The 19,082-nt window shown below is 36.5% G+C and overlaps 2 protein-coding genes across 2 annotated transcripts; both read left to right on the plus strand.

The window, feature by feature from the left end:
• Positions 1–316: 316 nt before the first annotated feature.
• Positions 317–3,732, plus strand: LOC118434626. The gene is made up of 4 exons (XM_035848555.1): positions 317–2,178; positions 2,261–2,556; positions 2,657–2,804; positions 2,881–3,732. The coding sequence occupies exons 1-4, from the start codon at positions 1,031–1,033 to the stop codon at positions 3,056–3,058; spliced, it is 1,770 nt and encodes a 589-aa protein (XP_035704448.1). The 5' UTR covers positions 317–1,030; the 3' UTR covers positions 3,059–3,732.
• Positions 3,733–16,884: 13,152 nt separating this feature from the next.
• Positions 16,885–18,335, plus strand: LOC110843397. Its single transcript, XM_022089359.2, has 4 exons — positions 16,885–17,065; positions 17,164–17,592; positions 17,673–17,903; positions 17,967–18,335. The coding sequence occupies exons 1-4, from the start codon at positions 16,914–16,916 to the stop codon at positions 18,061–18,063; spliced, it is 909 nt and encodes a 302-aa protein (XP_021945051.1). The 5' UTR covers positions 16,885–16,913; the 3' UTR covers positions 18,064–18,335.
• The last annotated feature ends 747 nt before the right edge of the window (positions 18,336–19,082 follow it).

Genomic DNA, 19,082 nt, shown 5'->3' on the forward strand with positions numbered 1-19,082 from the left:
AACAACAAATTTACAAGGATTACTCCATAATAGAAGCCCGCATATCATCATATCCGCATCGCGCATTTGGATGCATGCATGGATGGAGTGCTAGTTACCATTTACCTGCCCAATTCAATTGTATTCTCACATGCTTCACAGAAATCAGGGACGCTGATGGAATATGGCAGAGGTATGTATGAGCTGATAATGGTTGGGGTGGTGGAGAATAATACCGGCAATTATCCCTTATTTTAACACGCCCATTGTAAATCCTCCATTTATTGCACGTGCATTATTGTACCTTGTTACAAAGGTACTTTACTAATATTAGGTAGCTAAACACGTTTGTGGTGGGTGGATATTCAAAATTGCCAGCAAACAAGATCCTGGTTTATCGTATGAAGGTGGATAAAGTGTAAAAAATATACCAAAAAACTTTTGCAATTTGCCAAAAGAACTTTATAAAATTGGACTAACTCGTTTTCCTTATAAATTTGTCACAATTAATTAATTAATTATAGGAGTTTTTACAAGGCATAAAAGGCAAAACATCGAGCCTGAACTTCGGAAGTGGTTCCATGCAAACTATGAGATGTGCCCACGTGTATGCTAAAAAAGACACTTATTACATTATTGCGGGGACTGCATACAATGCGTTGCTGCTGCTAGTTGCGAATAATTACATTGCTTTACTAAATAATGGATAGCTTACTTATCACTGTGAAGAACTAGGCGGTAAGAATACCGTATGGATGTGCTCCTAGTCATTTGCATTATCATTTCCCACGGCTGAGAGATATTAAACACGGAAGAGAAAATGCAGGTAAAACTAAGGTGTACACACATTTACCTTAATTTGCTAAAACTTGGTTAAGGCGAATATATTTTGTTTGGAAAGGCCATTCAGTTTTAGTTCTTCAAGTCATGTGAACGCAAACTTGCTGCGCTGTACGTGAATACGTAAGAATTGCAGGTAAATCATAAAAGTGCTGAAGATTCACGTTATATTTTTACCAACTTGATACAAAAAACATACGTGTAAAAATATATGTGGAAAATGGGGATATTTAGAAGAGCCTGGAATTTTTTCTGGTCTATCGTGATTTATGTTGCAACTTTATTTTTACTTTTAACAAGTGTACCTTTAGTTATTGCAATGTTCTTACCATTTATTGCATATAAGCAAATTGTGATTTGTGCGAGCATCTTTAAACCGGAAATGGGGAAAGTTTTATCAAGTCGAAGTATTCCTGCGGCTTCAGAAGATTTATATGAAAACCCAAGGATGACAATTGTGCTTGGAATAGTTTGTGAGGGGAACAACCTTGAGTTACAATCTATTCGAGAAATTGTAAAAAAGGAAGCAATTTTAGCAAGAGATTCAAACGGAAACTTGAAATACCCCGAACTTGGCCAAAATATTACAACTTGGATGGGCTACAGCTTTTGGAAACCAATAAAAGATTTCAAGCTTGAAGATCACATTAATTACTTTGATGACTCTGAAAATAGTGAACTCACTGCGTCAGAGCTTTCACATCATTTAAGAACTATGTCGCTGAGACCATTCAGCAAGTCGAGTGCGTTGTGGGAGTTGCGGATAGTGCCAAATTTTTATTTCGACAATGAAACACATAAACCTTCCGAGCTGGAGTTGCAAGAAAAGTACTCTTTGCTTATTTTCCGCTGTCACCACAGCCTAGGCGATGGATTATCCTTGCTACAACTCTTTGACAAATTCGCACTCACCAATAAGGTGATTTTACATCCAAAGTCAAACGTCGACATGATTGGTGGCAACTTGTGTCGTTGGTTCAAATTCTTGGTTAAACTCCCACATGACTTGGGAATATTTATGTTCAATTCGAAAATGAAGCCTGGAAAAGTATTGTGGAGAAAACAAGTATTGAATAAGAAAGCATCGCAGAGTTCCGTTGTGAAAAAGTTATTGCCCACAATAAGCGAGGAAGATGGGACATTTTCTGGTTCTGTTTCCGGAGAATTTCCATTTTCACGAATTCAAGAGCTCAGTCAACAGTATCGAGTTTCTTCCGGAACGTCAATAATTTTGGCTGGAGTGTGTTCCGTCGTAAGAACGTTTATGTTGCAGTCTCAAGAACAGGACAAACTGACTGATGTTCCACTACAAGTCAACTTTCCACTGCCAAGGCGTAGCGACAAGTTACGAAACCATGCGTATGTACATACATTAAGAATTTATTCAATCATTTATATTATTATGTGCACTAAAAGGCTGTGAATAATCAAAATTTTTTAGCATGGTCACTTCTATTATGCTTCCGATTGGTGAAGAGGATTCTGTCCAAAGACTCTTGAAAATTGAGAAAGCTCTCGCTCTGGCAAAGTCGTCCACATTGACAATATTTTCAGTTTATGCTGTTAATATTTTGACTGCATTGCCTGATTGCATTATGCGAAAAGTAATGAAGCGTTTATATCAAAAGGACAAAATATTTTTCTCAAACTTTGCTGGACCACTTCAACCAATTGACATGTTTGGCAGCTTGGTGAAACGATTTTATTTTACATGCGGAATGGTAAAAGATTCAAATAGTGAGCAATTCAAATATTTACCAAAAATATTCACGTCTTAATTAATATAATTAGTTTGAGTTGCATGAATTTAATTGCATGTCTTTTTTTCGGCTTACAGCTTTAGGAATGACGATAGGTTCTTACGCTGGGAATGTGGCATATTCGATAGCCGCCGATCAAAGACTCATTCCTTCATGTGAAATCGCAAAGTCATACACAAACATTTTTCTCAAGGAATTGGAGATTTTAGAGCAGTCCTTCGTTGTGTGAGAAAAATATACGCCAAGAATATACGCCAAGAAGCTAAACCACTAAACCCCCACTGATTACGTTCATCTGCAGCACTTCCTCCAACGCCGCACATGAACCCATCTACCGGCCTAACGTTTACTCAAACAGATCGATAAGTGGAAAGTTGATGTGTTGGACGCTGAATGTCAGAACGTGGTGTGTCTGCAACCGGAAGTTATGCATGAACCAAACAATTTATTCGTTGAATAGTCATTCTACACTAATTTAAAATTATTTATTTTTATGCAAATCTTGGTAAACTATATCTTATTAACTAGAAGCGTCGAACCGAAGCGTCGTTTTTTTTGTAAAAACATAGTCAAATACGGATGATCTGCCACGTAAAACCATTTTTAGTTAACGGGTTTGAAGCATTGAGATTAAGATTATACTAACGGAAAATGACAGTAATTCCAGAATTAATATATAATTGTTTCATCATTCCGAAAGTATGTACAAGTAAAGACCTTGAGCTTTCCCCAATTTATTTATGTATGAAGAGAGCCATCCGCTGAGAAAGTTAGTTGCTATTAATGTTGCAACTTACTTGGGTCTTATTCTGTCGGGTGAAATGAGCGAGTGTCGGTCTCTCGACACTACTGACTACCGCTGTCTGTTGAGCCTGAGAAGAATGGAGGTGTGCTAATTGCATTAGTAATTAATTACCAACTTCCTCGCCTCTGCTCTCTCTCTAGAGTTGCACCAACCACTTTCAGAGGACATGGTGTCCTTCTGGAAGAGCTCGTGACAAGAATAGAATGGACGTCCTAAGCAATGCACATGCTGCAAAATATTTGAATACAGTTGACTTTCACGAGAATGATTGACATTTATGAATTACGCTAAAATATCGTTGTACTTTTGAGTCAATACAAAGAAAATAAAACTGTAATTATTACGTGAGATATGATTCATTACATTTCACTTTCGTGTGCATTTACGGGTTATGCGTAAATATACTAAAGTTTTGCTGGAAGCTAGCCATCTTCTTTAGCCCCTACTTCAACAAGACTAAGCTCTAATTAATTAAAGTAATTAATTAGACCCAACGCCTCCCTGAGTCAGCATTCTTTGTCTTGGTGTACAAGATCGGACTTTCACTCACTCAAAACGCCTAAGCCTCCAGAGTTCTACAAATTAATGAATTTGATGGTTATGTAGTAGCGCAAGACACGTAAGAAGAATAAGAACAAAAGAAAGTGTTTCTTTGTCTCGGAGGAAATCATGAAGCAAAATTCCTTTTTGTTTTATGCTGCCCAAGTCAAACGGAATTTAGGCTTGAGAGTGAAGGTTCGTGTAGAGAATAATAGAGATTCCAAAAGACCAGCGCTTTCCTGGAATAAAAGATTTTTGTTTTGAGCACAGAAATCATAATTTATAGCCGGAAGAATAATGTTTTCGGATTTTGTTGTTGTAGTTGTAGGAAAAAAATTGCGAGATCAAAAATCCGCAGCAGCAGCAGCAGCATCAGAGATGGAAATGGACTGGGATAAATTCTTGGAAGGTGGGTTGGGGGTTAATCCTCTGCGGATTTAGGGAAAACGATAAATAATGATGTCCATGTCGGGTGCAAGCAGTCCAAACGCGGTGCCGATAAAGAAGCTCACTTCGCTATCGTTGTCCACCAATCAAACCCAGTGCCCGCAACTTTCTCCCACTTTGATGGTTTAAATCCACACCAAAATAAATCACTGACAGGATAACTCTTAAATAAATGGAGTGCAATTCTGTTGTTCCCGAGGGAAAATTCACTGTCCAGTCCGCTTAGACCAGCATACATACAAAGCATGTCATTACAGAAATCCACATTGAGAAATTGATGGGCTCTCCGTATTCCAGCAATAATAATATTGAACAATCTTTTTATTTGTTTGTTTTATTTGTGTTGTGTATAGCTCATACATACATAAGCAGAAATATTCGCTTTTACTACAGTGCATATTTTTTATTCAAATAAATTTAGGGATTGCAACCTTTTATTGCAAATATGTATGTATATACCTAAAATCAACTCATAAAATGAGAATTCCAAATAAAACTAGAAATTAAACACTGTCTCACACTCACTCTGCTACATGGTCACACTATTTTACACAAGAATATTATTTAAAGTTAGTTAGAAAGAAGAGATTTGGAGAATAATAGAATATGGTTAATTGCTGAAGAGTTTGTTAACTACCTACAACTGCCTACAAGTGGGAAATTTAAAAAAAAATATTATCTTAAACTAAAATTAGCATTTATAATTGCGCAGTAATTTATATCAGGAACTCGGACAAAATATTAAAAAACCTACCGAGAAAAAATAAGAAAATCTTCACATTTTCAATTTGCTCACGCCAATAAGGTGTCTATGAAATCAAGTTTGCAGACAAAATGGAGGCATTGGTATGAATACAGAATAATTATAGTATATATATTTTGTATCCGCTTCTACTTAACAATTCCACCTCTCTCTCTTCATTGAAGAGAACTATCTCACCGCGAGTAAGTTTTTCATCTGGCAGATATTTAAAGACAAAAAGAAGCTTTTATTGCTTTCGTCCATCTCTGCATAGGTGGTTATAATGCGTATTTGCGTGCTAGAGTTGGAAAGCAAAGTGTAATCTGACTTTGAGGAAACTTTACTTTTATTCCGAGAAGCATTAAACTTTCTCTGCTTTCTCCTATTAAACTAAACTGCTCACTTTTCAAAAAAGTCAGTCCGAGTCAAAAGTGATAGAAAAGCTCTTAAGTCTGACACATCACTTTTCCAGATACTTTATGTCAACTTGAACCACTTTACGAGCTTGAATGCGACGCTTTATATCCGGATATATTTAACTCCGACCTACAAAATACCCTTTGGCAGCCCATCTCATCTCAACCAATCGATCTCTCACGTCAACTACTACCAACTGCTCATCATCACGCCCAAGTACTCGAAAAACAAATTGACGAGACGGTCGGTTTAACTCTCTCAAAATCAAAGATGAACTGCAACCCTCTGGGACATGCCGTCGATACTTTATGCTACACAATCCAGTTAAATCGGCCTTACACGACACGCTATATGGCCACCTATGTATGTCGCACGACGTACATACGTACGAACATGTCAACGTCTTTCTCTTTTGGCATATGTGAATGTGCTGTATTTCATTTCCACCAAACTTTTAATAGCCCCACCAACGCGACAAGATATTAAACACAGGAGATGAATGTAATAAATTTTTTGTTTAAGTGCTACTCAGTCCTGTCCTGTTCTAAAGCATAGTCTACAAGACGAGGAAGAAAAAGTTGGCTGTTTTTATGGCTTGCTTTCATCCAAAAAGCTGGATGTGCAACAAAATATTAAATTACAACTGTGACAAGAAAGTACAATTTTAATTTCTTGCACTCTTTCAAGAACCACATACGCAGAGAAAATGTGATAATTTTTTGAAATTCAGTTCTGCACAATACAAACATGTTGAGAGATGTTTCATCTGCTATTTTTACGTGTGAACGTGCAAATAAATAAAATTGCATGGAAAGACGAAGGTAACCAACACTCTGCATTTGCACACCAGTCAGATCAACTTTTACATAAGCACAACTCCTCGGTGGGTGGTGGTGGTAGTAAAACGGTCGTCATCGAAGGCAGGGAAAGGTGGTGGGGTGGAGGATGACAGGGCAAAGTGCGAGATGGAAAAAAGTCCATAAACGGAATCTTTACGACTTTGATATCTTTCCCAAACTTGTGGCGAGAGATGCGATGCCACTCGTTTGCAACTGGAAACGGAAATTTCTTTCCACCACAAAATACCCAACCACCCAGCGACCTATACTCCCAAGAATTCAAGAGAAAAAGTCAATTTCTCGCTGTTGGAAGAAGTTGGATTTCTGTCCTTCTCAAATTCTTAAGCTACACGTTGGCTAGACAAAGTTCGTATATAATACGCATTTGCACCTCGTGTTCATTCCATTTCCTCCTCCTCTCGAGTGAAAGCTGAAGAACAAAAATATTGTGGAATTGAAATATCACACAATTTGCACTGCATTACTTCGTGGTTCTGGATATGTGTTGTCCGTATAAGTATTATATAGTTTTGTTTGGTACTTCAGTTTTTGTTAACGTCTCCTCCATGCATACACACGTACCTACATACATTTGCCATGTCCATGTTGAATTTATGTATACCCACCGCATAGATCCATATCCAATCCAATAGTGGGATGTCAGTTTATTTTATGGGATGTAATATAACTCTCCATCGATCCTCAATTTTCTTTATTTCATTTCATTTCTTCTTTCTTGCCCAAGTCTGGGTGATGGTAATTTGCTCGGTGGAATGGATGTCGGCTTTGTTGGAGACCAGGATCGAGTATCTGAGATAGATTGAGCAGAGTAGTAATGCGAGATGAAATAAATGATGGAGTTTTCTCACAAGAAATTCTTTGCGAAAGGAAATAGGAAATTACATAATTTATGTGACCAATATAATTACCAAGATTACATTTGTTCTCAAACATTACAGAGATTAAAGTCTGCACGTGGAACGAATTTATTCTTTTGTTAAGGTCAGAAGTTTGATTTTATAACTCGTTTTCGTTCGTGTACGTTTGCAAGTATGTGGTATCGAAGTACTTGTTTTTTTGTGCAGGCTTTTAACTGTATTGTGATTTTTATATTTTGGATAGAAAAGAGGGAAAGGAGAGGAAAAAAGGACAGAAAAGAGGTTTGCAGAAGATGGTGAAAGAATAGTGCTGGTGATCCGTGTAATATTGGAGGCATTTGAAGGAGGAAGAAGTTGGAGGAGGAGGAGGGATAGACGTTGGGAGAACAAAATCGAAATTTTTTTCGCCCAGTTGAACCTCACCTTCTATTCCGTCCTGGCCTTTCACTTCATTCCAGACTTCTCAAAAAGTGGGGAGAGCTTCAGCAGAGCAGAAAGGTCATTTTTCCAGTGCCAGCAGCCAAACGCCTCCAACGGTTGACGTTTAATGCTACGCGGCAGGATTTATGTTTCTAATGATAATTTCATAGGAAGTTTCATTGATATCAGATTGGCTTTTTTGCTCCAAGGCATAACCGACATTGTTTAGTAGTTGATATATGATCTTTCGTGTCCTGCCTAGTTTTTTTAGCTAAATTTTCATACGTCAAAAAAGATACATGTAATTACATATAATTTGAACATATCTGTTTTCTGAACTAGAGTAAAACAGGTGACATCTTTTGTTAAGAATCTTCCGGTGTGTATACTATGATATTATTTTTTGTCGATATTTTAGGCTTTTAAGAAGCATGTGTACGAACATAGTAGATCTTCTTTTTCTATATGTTCTTCTCACTATTCCATGCGAGTGAGAATTTGAAGAAATTCAATTCATAAATGGAAAACTAATTTCATAAGCTTTTGTAAACATAATTAAAAACTCGAGCGACAATAAAAGACTGCAGATCCCGTCAGCAAATGACTGTTTACTCGTTGTTTGATTAGCAAAGTTTGTTAAGTAACTGATACATAAGTACATCTAATAGCTTGTTGCATACACGTGGAATATTCTGACGTAAATTACAAAGTTTTATAAATAATAATAATAATAGTTTATTCACATCACAATATGTAGTAATACATTTTAAAGAAGATCATTCATACCCTGTAGATCAGGAAATACATGAATGTCTTAATTATGGTCATAAAATCATATCAAAAAATCAATTACATAAAAATTCATAAAACAAGTTTGTAGGAAAATTTAGGTGAAACTATATAGTCAGTAAAACGGGTAACTCAGATACTTTTAAGTAACATATAGTTTTTTAGTTTAGTTTTGAACGTATTATAAGATTGTTCAGCCTTAAGATTTTGCGGTAAGTCATTCCATAAACCAATAGCCCTAAAGTGGAAGGATTTTTTAACAAACTCCGTCTTAGGCTTTACAGTGCTCCTAAAATTATTGCATAATCTAGTGTTATGTTCATGAATACAATTTGCACGTACAAAATAATCGTTAAAAAATGGTACCATATTAAATTTTAGCAATTTGTACATAATACATAGCGTCTTAAAGTCACCCATATCACGAGGAAACAGCCATTTCAGGTCACACTTGATCAAATCTGCAATTGGATCAAATTTTTTAAATTTTAGCACTAGTCTGGCCAAACACCGAATAACATTTTCTATAATACGTAAATTCTTTGCGCATGTGACACTCCAAATACATGACATATAGCTTAGGATAGACAATACAGTAGCAACACTAATAGTGGTCAAAGAGGAGGTAGTAAAATACTGCTTCACGGCGTACAAGCATCTTATTCTATAATAAGCACGTTTGGCAATATAATTTATATGATGCTCAAAATTTAAGTTACTATCTAGTATCATACCAACGCATTTCAGCCTATCAGTGGGGATGATTACTATATTATTGACAGTAATATTAAAATTTTGTGACAGATTAACATTATTTTTGCTACCAATTAATAATAACTTGGTCTTATCCTTATGCATTGACATACCATTATCCTTCACATATTGTACCATATATAACATATCAGAATTTATATTATCTTGAAGTAATTGGAGATTATTAGCATAACCAAAGAAATACACATATGAATCGTCTGCAAAACAAGCCAGGTTACCATTTTTGAGACCTTTTCCCATGTCATTCAAGAATAGAATAAACAATTTTGGACCAATTACACTACCAGCCGGCACACCAGCCAAAGTTTTCAATATTTTGGAGTTGGACATGGGCGTGGATACAAATTGTTCACGATCAGACAAGTAGCTCTTTAACCAATGAGGCGAAATATTATAAAGTTTACATAATTTGTCTAAAAGTAACGCTCTAGGAATTGAATCAAATGCCTTCTGGAAATCTGTCGACACCACAGCACAGACCATACCCTTGTCGACATTTCTTCGTATAAAATCAGTTAGGCCGATGATCATGTGTTCTGTGCTGTGGTGCTTCCTGAAACCAAATTGATTTTTATTAATTATGTTATTGTCATTTATATATTTATCCAGCCTATTACTATAAATTTTTTCCATCCAAAGCAACAAATTTGGGTTAAGGGAAATTGGTCTAAATTCATCCGGTTTAGAGGCATTACAAATTTTTGGTAAAATTATCACTTTAGAACATTTTAATTGGGTAGGGACAATTCCAGAAGAAAATGATGCATTAAACATAGACAAGATTGATTCACGCACAACTGGAATGGGTACAATTAATTTTAACATTTGTTTTGATATTCCTACTGTATCAGGAGATTTCGAATCTTTATGTTTCAACTGCTTCCACGCCCCAAGTAGTTCTGACATTGTAACATTGTCTACATAAAATTTGCCCGACTTGTCAACATCATGCATACTACCATTACATATTGTGTCAAAGGGCGTCACACCATCCGCAAACCCCATATTCACAAAAAATTTGTTAACCTCATCTAGACTAACCTTGTCACTAATGTCACCTTGATTTTTACCAAAACTTAGGCCAAATGTCTTTAAAGTTTCCCACGGACCACTTTTATTGACCATGTGTTGCGTATGATTAAACATGTCATGTTGAATAGACTTTTTAATTAATTTGTTTAACAATTTATACTCACGCAAGTTGTATACGGCAAGTGATGTTTTCCATAAATTAAAATAGAGGTCACGCTGAGTGATAAGTTGCTTGGTGTGTGCTGAAATAAACTTGACCTTCAGTTCTTTTGTAGATTTAACAAATTCAATTGGAGCATGTCTATCAAAAGAGGAAAGAACAGTATTAATTAATTGACAACATTTCATATTAGCATTTCCATCATGACTCATATTTCCTAATGTGCTAACAATTTGAGGGACAAACATTTCATAATTAATATTTTTAAAATTACGACGTTGTATTAAATTTGAGAGTGGAATATTCACATTAGTTTGGGCAACACAACAGCAGAAACAATGATCAGAAATTCCTAAATCAGTAACTTGAACTTGCTTCACATCTGTTTTCTGATCATTTTTTACAATAATTAAGTCAATTAGACTATCCCCTCTCGTTGGTGTATTAACAATTTGAGTAAAATTTTGTCGTGATAAAAGTGAGAAAGTCCGCTTTGATTCACAATAACTCTTTAACATATTTACATTCAAATCTCCAAGTACGAACACTTTGTTTGGAAGAGCATTCAAGTAGACCAACATTGATTCAAAATTCTTTAAATCGTTCAGACATGACATGGGCTTATAAACAGTACAAACAATGAAAGATCGTCGATGACTTATTTGTATTTTAAGAACTAAGTACTCAAGACAACTATTATCAAGCCAATCTATATCCAATTTACCAATATTTCTGACCTTAAAACCAGCTTTAGTAATTATTGCTACTCCTCTTCCTCTTGAGAATCTGTCTTGTCTAAACATTTTATAACCAGGTGGTGTACAGTATTCACAATCTTCCTTAAACCATGTCTCGGTGAGGCAAAGAATATCTAATTTATAAGTACATAATAAATTTAAAACCAAAGGATATTTGTTATTGTATGAGCGTACATTCTGATGACCAATATTGATTAAACCTTTCCTCATGTGTAGTCAGTTTCCTCCATCGGCGCCATATGGTGTCCATTATGCCATCATCATTCGAGGGAGAAGGCGATCCGTTTTCGACCAGTTTTCGCTTTGACGACGTGTGGCTACGAGTCGTCATGCGACTCATTCTGTTTGCTGCTTGAGTTTTCCATTCTTGTTGTTGCTGTTTAGTGAGGTCCCTCCTAACCGATATAGTCTTGAACTCGTCCCTCCCCTTTAGCAGTATACAGTTTTTTAGAGCAGTCGCCTTATCTTGTGCTGAACTACATGTTATACGAAGTGGCCGAGGATGCGATTTATTCGGGCGATTAGGATCCCCAACGCGGACATCTGGAATTGGTCCTTTCCATGAAGGGAGGATGACCTTCATAATATTTTCTGCCGTCTTTATTCCATCACACGTTTCAGGAACACCCATTAACACGATGTTCATAATTTTATGCATCCTTCTAGATTGCTCTTTGATTTCCTCTCTTACTGCCGTAATTTCACATTGTAGATCACTAGCAACAGTATCAATCCTTTCCTCTATTTTATCTTGTCGCTGTTCCAGAAGGGCACATTTGTCGACAATACCACTAATTTTTGCTAAAAAATCGGAACTGAGCGTCGAAAACTTTGCTTCCATTGTGTCAGCAACAATTTTTGAAATAGATTGTTCTAATACTGGCAATGTAATCACAACGTCCTCTTGAGCCTTTTTAGTTGGGCTGTGAATGGTAGGCATTTTGAACAATTTTTAATTATTCGTTTCAAGATAAAAAAACCTACTCCAAGCAACTTCGCGGGGCCTTTTAAGACGGCATTATTACATAAAAGCCAGACTCTAATGAACGATTGGCATATAATTTTTAGCCCGAACTAGGGCTTATGTAATCGACCTGTCCGTCTGTCTGTCTTTCCATAACTCTCGAAGGAGTAGGTTGATTTTTACCAAATTTGATACAGACATGCATCTGGGCAACGACCGAGTTCGAAGATGGGTATTAGTGTTTCTCACGGGTCGGGTTCTTGCAAATCCGAAACCCGAACCCGATACTACTGATCCGAAACTTGAGGGCAACCCGAACCCGAAGAACCCGAAACCCGTTTGCAAGGATCCGAACCCGAACTGGCGGATCAAATCCGAAACCCGAACCCGAAAAACCGAATATATTTTAACTTTAAGGGGTGACTGGCTTTTTAGCCTAAAGGTTTCAAACAAACAATACTTCTGTAAATATGACCGAGGAATTATAATTAAGCACATTTCTGCATAAGTACATAACGCATTTTAAAATGTGAATCTTAATTCCTCGACCATAATAATGCAATCTCAAAAAATCGACCATGGATAATGGCTTTCCGTGACATTCAGAAATTTTTAAATCAGTTGAAAACTGAAAATGATTTTCAGTTTCAAGTTTCCAATATTAAAGTAAGCTCAAGCTAACTATTTAGCAAATTTTTGATAAAAAAATATATTTTATTTCAATATTCAAACCATAACACTAATTGAAGACACTTGTGAAAAGAAGTTACGACAATTAAAAATTTGAATTATTTAATGAATTACTGCAGCATAACCGTCGTAGCAAGTGTGGTTAACACTTTATTTTCTTTTTTAATGTTTTCGTATTCGTTGTGGCAAAAAGTTCTTGTTGGTTCGGGTTTCGGGTTCTTAGTCGGAACCCGAACCCGAAATTTTGGGCTCACATTTCTCGGACCCGAACCCGAACCCGAAAGTTTCGGGTTCTGAAATTTCGTATCCGAAGCAGGACCCAAACCCGATCCGAACCCGAAACCCGAAGTAAGAACCCTAACCCGTGAGAAACACTCGATCAAAAAACATTTAGACCAATGAGTGGTACCCTGGACACGATTATCACCTCGAAAGTATCCCTTGTTAGCTAACTTTTTCTACTTTTTTCCCCATTTACTTTCATGCACCATGGAAGTATATGTGGAAGAGGTAGTATGTTATCACGGCAGCCAATGTTAATTTGAGAGGGCTCGTGTGGGTCCGTCTTAAGAGGTTAAAGGCATTATGACCATCTCTAAAATCGAGGGATAGGGTACGCATGCCGTTTTTCAAAATTTCTAAAACTTTTTGAAATATCCACGTTTACATGCAATAATTTCTGTGCCGTGATCTCAACGCAAAATATTTTTTCAAATGATCTGAGTGACAGATAGACAAAAACCATTGACGGAGTCAAATGCAGAGATAGTTGGGCTACAACAAACGTTTGAAACTTTTTTTGAAATAAAGCATCCCCAAGGCGGGAAAATTCAAAATGTCATATTTGAGGGCGCTCCATTCTCGCTGGAGAAAATTTTTCACAGAATCGATTTCTTGAGTCATTCTCACTGGAATCATATTCCTGAGGATAATGTGCAGTGCCCTCAAGATAACCATGTTTTCGAAATTCGCCTTCTTTGAAAAGTTATCGCTGGTTTTCTGAAAATTTAGATTCCTTTAAATAAAACACACTCTGAATATCTCAGTATACCCCCAGTTGGTGGGAACCATTGCAAATATTAACTTATCATATTCGCAGATCATTTGGCTATAGCCAAATATTGTATACATTATTTTCTTGAAACAATGCTTCTCAAGAGCATGAAAATTCAAAATTTTGTGTCATTTCATTCTCACTGAGACAACATACCACGAATTTGATTTTTTTGACAGGATCTCATCTGAATCGTATTCCTGAGATGTAGGGGGTGTGCCCTCATTAGGACCTGTTTTTCGAAATAAGGCTTCTTTGAGGCGCTACATTGAAATTTTCAAAAAGTTGTATTCATTTTCTCCACAAGCTTAAAGTTAATATTGTTGAATTTTCCCAACTACATTTGAATAGAATCAGATATGACAAGCTTCAAGTTAAATTAACACATTTTTCGACATCAACCTTGGACTACGAACATCTTGCGATTTTTAAAATTCGCGCTCATAGATTGTGAATTAATACGTTAGGTATTGGAAAAAGTAGATCCTTTTCCGCGGTTTTACCGCATAACTTGTAATTTCAAGTTCTTTGATGAGAAGCCACTAATTGTAAGTATTACCGTGCCGGATTTCATGTTTTTAACGCAATTTCTAAGAATAGATATGGATCACCTCACTCCCAAATTTCACTTCGATATGACGATTTTGAAAAATCAGTATGGGTCACCCCATAGGGTCCATCAAGATTAAAATTGTTCCAACCTAAATTCAGTTTTTTCTGTTACAATCCACTAGCAACCTTTGTTCCAAATTTCAACTACGTACTACAAATTTTAGAAATCCGTCGGGTCACCCTATCGGGTCTCCCAGGTTTAAAATTTCTGAAACTCCATTCCAATTTAAACGCTTTGAGGTCAGTCGCAATCTTCATACTAAAATTACTGAAAATTATTACTATAGATATTTTTCAAGCTACAAATATTTTACTTGCACTTAAATAATTTAACCTGCTCTAAAGGTTCTTGGTAGTTAAGGGCAACGCATTTGGATAGTAATGACCCCCACCGGCCAACTACTTGGCCGATCATGCCCATCTCCGAACTCATCCTTACTTTTGACCCGAAGATGAAGTGTGCAAAATTTCAAGTCGATAGCTTTTGTTTAAAGAGAGTTATCGTGCGCACAGACGGACGCACAGACGGACGGACAGACAGACATCTTGGTAAATCTATAAGGCCATCTTAAAAGGCCTAAAAACTACAATAAAATAACAATTCACAAGCACTGTTTTGTGTGGTAGAATTTTTGGTATACGAATACACAGTAGCTTCGTATAATTAAATATGCAAGGTTAGAGCAAGGAGACTGAGTATTTACTGAATAAAAATTTTCAGAAACATTTCTTAATTTTTGGAGCTACACGTTTAATTTTAGTAAGACTTTCGCTTCAACATTACACACCTGCCATCGAAGAGTCAGAATAATGCAAATTATATTATAGGAACACTATTTGGGAATTAATAATCAAAATATGAATATATTCGTGGAGGCAGTTGTAAAGTGCGTGCGTACAGTCACCTGTTTCGCGAGACATTCTTTCCGAGACAATTACTGGTATGAATAAAACCAGGGAAATCCTCCAAGGAAACGGGAAAAGGGAAAGGCATTTGCCTGAGGGAAAGTCTCACAGGTCAAGGCTATTGCTCCTTTTCGTATGAATAAACTTTTACCTTTCTCGCCAGGCAAATCCCCTTGGTTTCGGGCAAATCCCCTGACTTCAATTACATGTAATTAAAATAATACCATCGCAACGAACACAAATGCATTTCAAAAATTTCTCTGACCATGATTTTGATCAAATTCTTAAAGAAATGTCCCCCAATGACCCCCACTGGTTTGTGATGTTCGCTAAAAAGGCTAAAATTCGGTATCGGCGCATCTCAGAATTGCAAAAATCAAGGAAATTTCAGCGTTGTTTTGTTGTATATAAGTGTATTTAATTTAATCTATTTTTGATTTTTTGAACACCCTCCAAACTCACTCAGACTAACCTGGAAAAAACCACCTTCAAATGCTCGCCAAAAATCAAATTGTTCTCGGAATTTAAAAACTCTTTTACGATTATTGTCCCATACAGTTATTTTATAATATTCAAGATCAAACTCATTTTTGAATTTTTTATAGATTTTCAAAAATTTCCTAACCAGGAAAAATACTAAAATTCTAACCTCCTAACTTTGTATAAAGCTAAAAATTTTCGAATTTTGAAACCTCCCTTTTTGTAAAATATGCACGACGATGAATGGGTTTCAAAATCGCCATTTATATGGAGGAATGGAAAGTTGAGACACAAAAATTCAAACTCAAAACCCACATGCAATGGACCTTTAAACGGCGAATAAATGAGCGAAAGCAGAATTTAATTAGAATCTTGGAAAATTTTCAACATTTATATGCAACTTGCGCGATACCGGTAGCATGACCAGTTGGCCGAAATCTGAATTTAAAAATATTTCAGAAAATATTTTCAGGTTTTCAATGAAAATATAAAATGCATTTTTTCGATGTCGATAGCAAATAAAAATCTATATTTTTGTCGATAAATCTGGTTTTGTGAGTTTCAAAGCCCTAAAATGTCCAACTAGTGTCCAACATTCATAAAAAGTACAACAGATGCTTAAAAACTAAGTTTTATTGCTAATTTTGTTAGTTGGGGTCAGCATAGTAGCTGATCGGTATTTTTTGGGGAAATTGCCTGAAGGAAAGGCTTTCACCTTGGTTTTATTCATACGAAAATCCCCGTCTCCAGGGAAAATCTTGAGGTTGAGGGAAAAGCTATTCCCTTTTTCCTTTCCCTCGGGGAAAAGCAAATGCCCAAATTTTTTCGGAAAAAGGATTTCCCTGGTTTTATTCATATCACCCAATAATCATATGTAGATCTTCCCCTGGAGGGAATATATTGAAGCACAATCTCTTTACTTGCCTAGTAACAAAGTCAAAAGTATAAAGTTTTAAGTGTCGGATTGCATTTTGTGAAAGTGTAGAAGAAAATAGAAATCGAGCTGGCCCAAAAGAAATCTTACAGAATGCATTTCCCATACAACATGAAAACACGAGGAATTAAAGTTATGGATTTAATACATTTTGGTTTTAGGAGCTTCGTTGTCCTTGCATGTTCCAATTACGCCACGATTGCAGAAGAAGGTTCAACCTGTAACCGAATTCAAGAAGACATCAGGTACATAACATACTTTAAAAATTTAGTGGGGAAGGCACGCATATGCTCTGATAATTCATAATCTCCGACATTAACATGACGTGTGCATAACATAAAAGGTTACTCGATCTCCAATTTTCCTGTTGGGGGGCCCCGTGCAGCAGTCAGCAGAATGAAGGCTACTGGCTCGGGATTCACGCGTCCTTGAGAAATTCACATCACTTCCTGGAGAGAAAAATTTCCACAACAGAATCCGTCGGTGCTATAAACCATATTTGGGCCAGTTTTATCAACATGTCAACTCATGGACGTTTGTCAACTGTAAATGAAAACATTGAAAAGTTAGAAATACCGAAATATGCCAAGAAACTTCATCACGAGAAGCCCGACCAGTCCATGATTCCCATGATATGTCACCCAAAGGAATTTCTCTATTGTGACAATAGCTTACATTCCGGTCATCGAGAATCTGGCAAGTGCAGGTGTAATTTATTGTACTCTGAGCCTCTCGTGAGGGACGGAAGTGGGGATGAAATTTGTATTGGACGGTGAGGCTATAAGCATTCGCGTGATTCTATATTTTTCATTTTGCAGTTTGTAATCTTGAGTTGGCATATGTATTTTTTAGGCCTAACACTCCGTGTGGATTTGAATTAGTGGATAGCTTTCCGGACGAGGAAGACCTGCTTGGACAACCTGCAGTGAATCCCATCGGTCTTCGAGATGGTACACATGCCCCTTGCATAAAGGACGCAACTTGTCTCCCGTTTAAAGATAGAAAGGAGCGAGATTTGTTTCGACAAGGGACGATCTGGCACGGGTTTGGTCATAGTCCAATTGCTGTGGAAATGATTCAAAGGTTTTTAGATACTTAATTTTATTTAAGTTTGAAAAAATTTTCAAACAATTAAAAAAATCAAAGGTCCGCTACCAGGATCTGTAAATGCAAACAAGGATTTGCTGAGAACGTGATGCATGACTGTGTTCCGATATCAGCAGTAATTACGGAGGCTCGTTGAAATACTAAATATAAATAACGTTTGCATATTAAACTCCGTTTCATTTCTGGTGATATCAGCGGGAAAGTCATGTGCCCATGTTAAGTAAATGGGCACATGACTTTCCCGCTGATATCACCAGAAATGAAACAGAGTTTACATTCTCTCAAATTTTTCTAACTTTTTACGTTTTTAAGTCGCTGCATGTCCAGTGAATTTGCTTTTCGAAATAGAAACTTATATTTTATCCAATTTTATTATGCACACGAAATATGCATAATAAACATATTGTATCAACAACATTACTCGACTTTTCTCTTTCTTCCATTCACATCAATTTTTATCCCATCAATTTTGAACATGTTGGTATGAAATATTCTTGGTCGAGGGAGCCTTTCCTTTACGAAGTGCTGCATAAATAATATGCCCGTAAATTACAATATAACCTAAACTTTAGTTCAGAAATATGTGCTCAATGGTTTCTTCTTTTTGTACACACGGAGTTTAATATGATCAAACCACGCTTCATGCATACCAACCCCGGTGCTGCTGGAAAATTCCACTTTTCTTTGCAATGCAAACTTGAACTGCACGATGGGCTCCGACCACACAATAACAGCACAATAGGCCAGCATTATGTTGCATTATTTCCTCTCCCTCTAAATCCAAATTGTAGCTCGGCTCGTTACATTCCATACGTAAGCCACCACAATCCCGAACTGTCTGCTTAAATCTGTGGAATATTTATTATTATAGTCTTTTTTAGTTGGGAAGTAACTCTGAGATTTTCGGAAATGGCCTGCCGTCATTCTTCCTACTCTATTCAAAAGAAAGCAGAGAAGAATAAGGCATGATTTACAATTCGCAATTTAGGAATGGTGCATAAATCTAAATCTGTCCATTTTATTAGTGGAGTCTGAATAGTTGATCCTACTTACAATTTTTTATCCACAATAAGCCCAGGAGTAGCTTCGCCACAATTTCATTTTTAAAAGCACAATGAAATAACATGGAAATTCATATTTCTCAGTCAGACTTTC

Source organism: Folsomia candida, unplaced genomic scaffold (genome assembly GCF_002217175.1).
Source record: "Folsomia candida strain VU population unplaced genomic scaffold, ASM221717v1 Fcan01_Sc002, whole genome shotgun sequence".
NCBI classification, from domain to species: domain Eukaryota; kingdom Metazoa; phylum Arthropoda; class Collembola; order Entomobryomorpha; family Isotomidae; genus Folsomia; species Folsomia candida.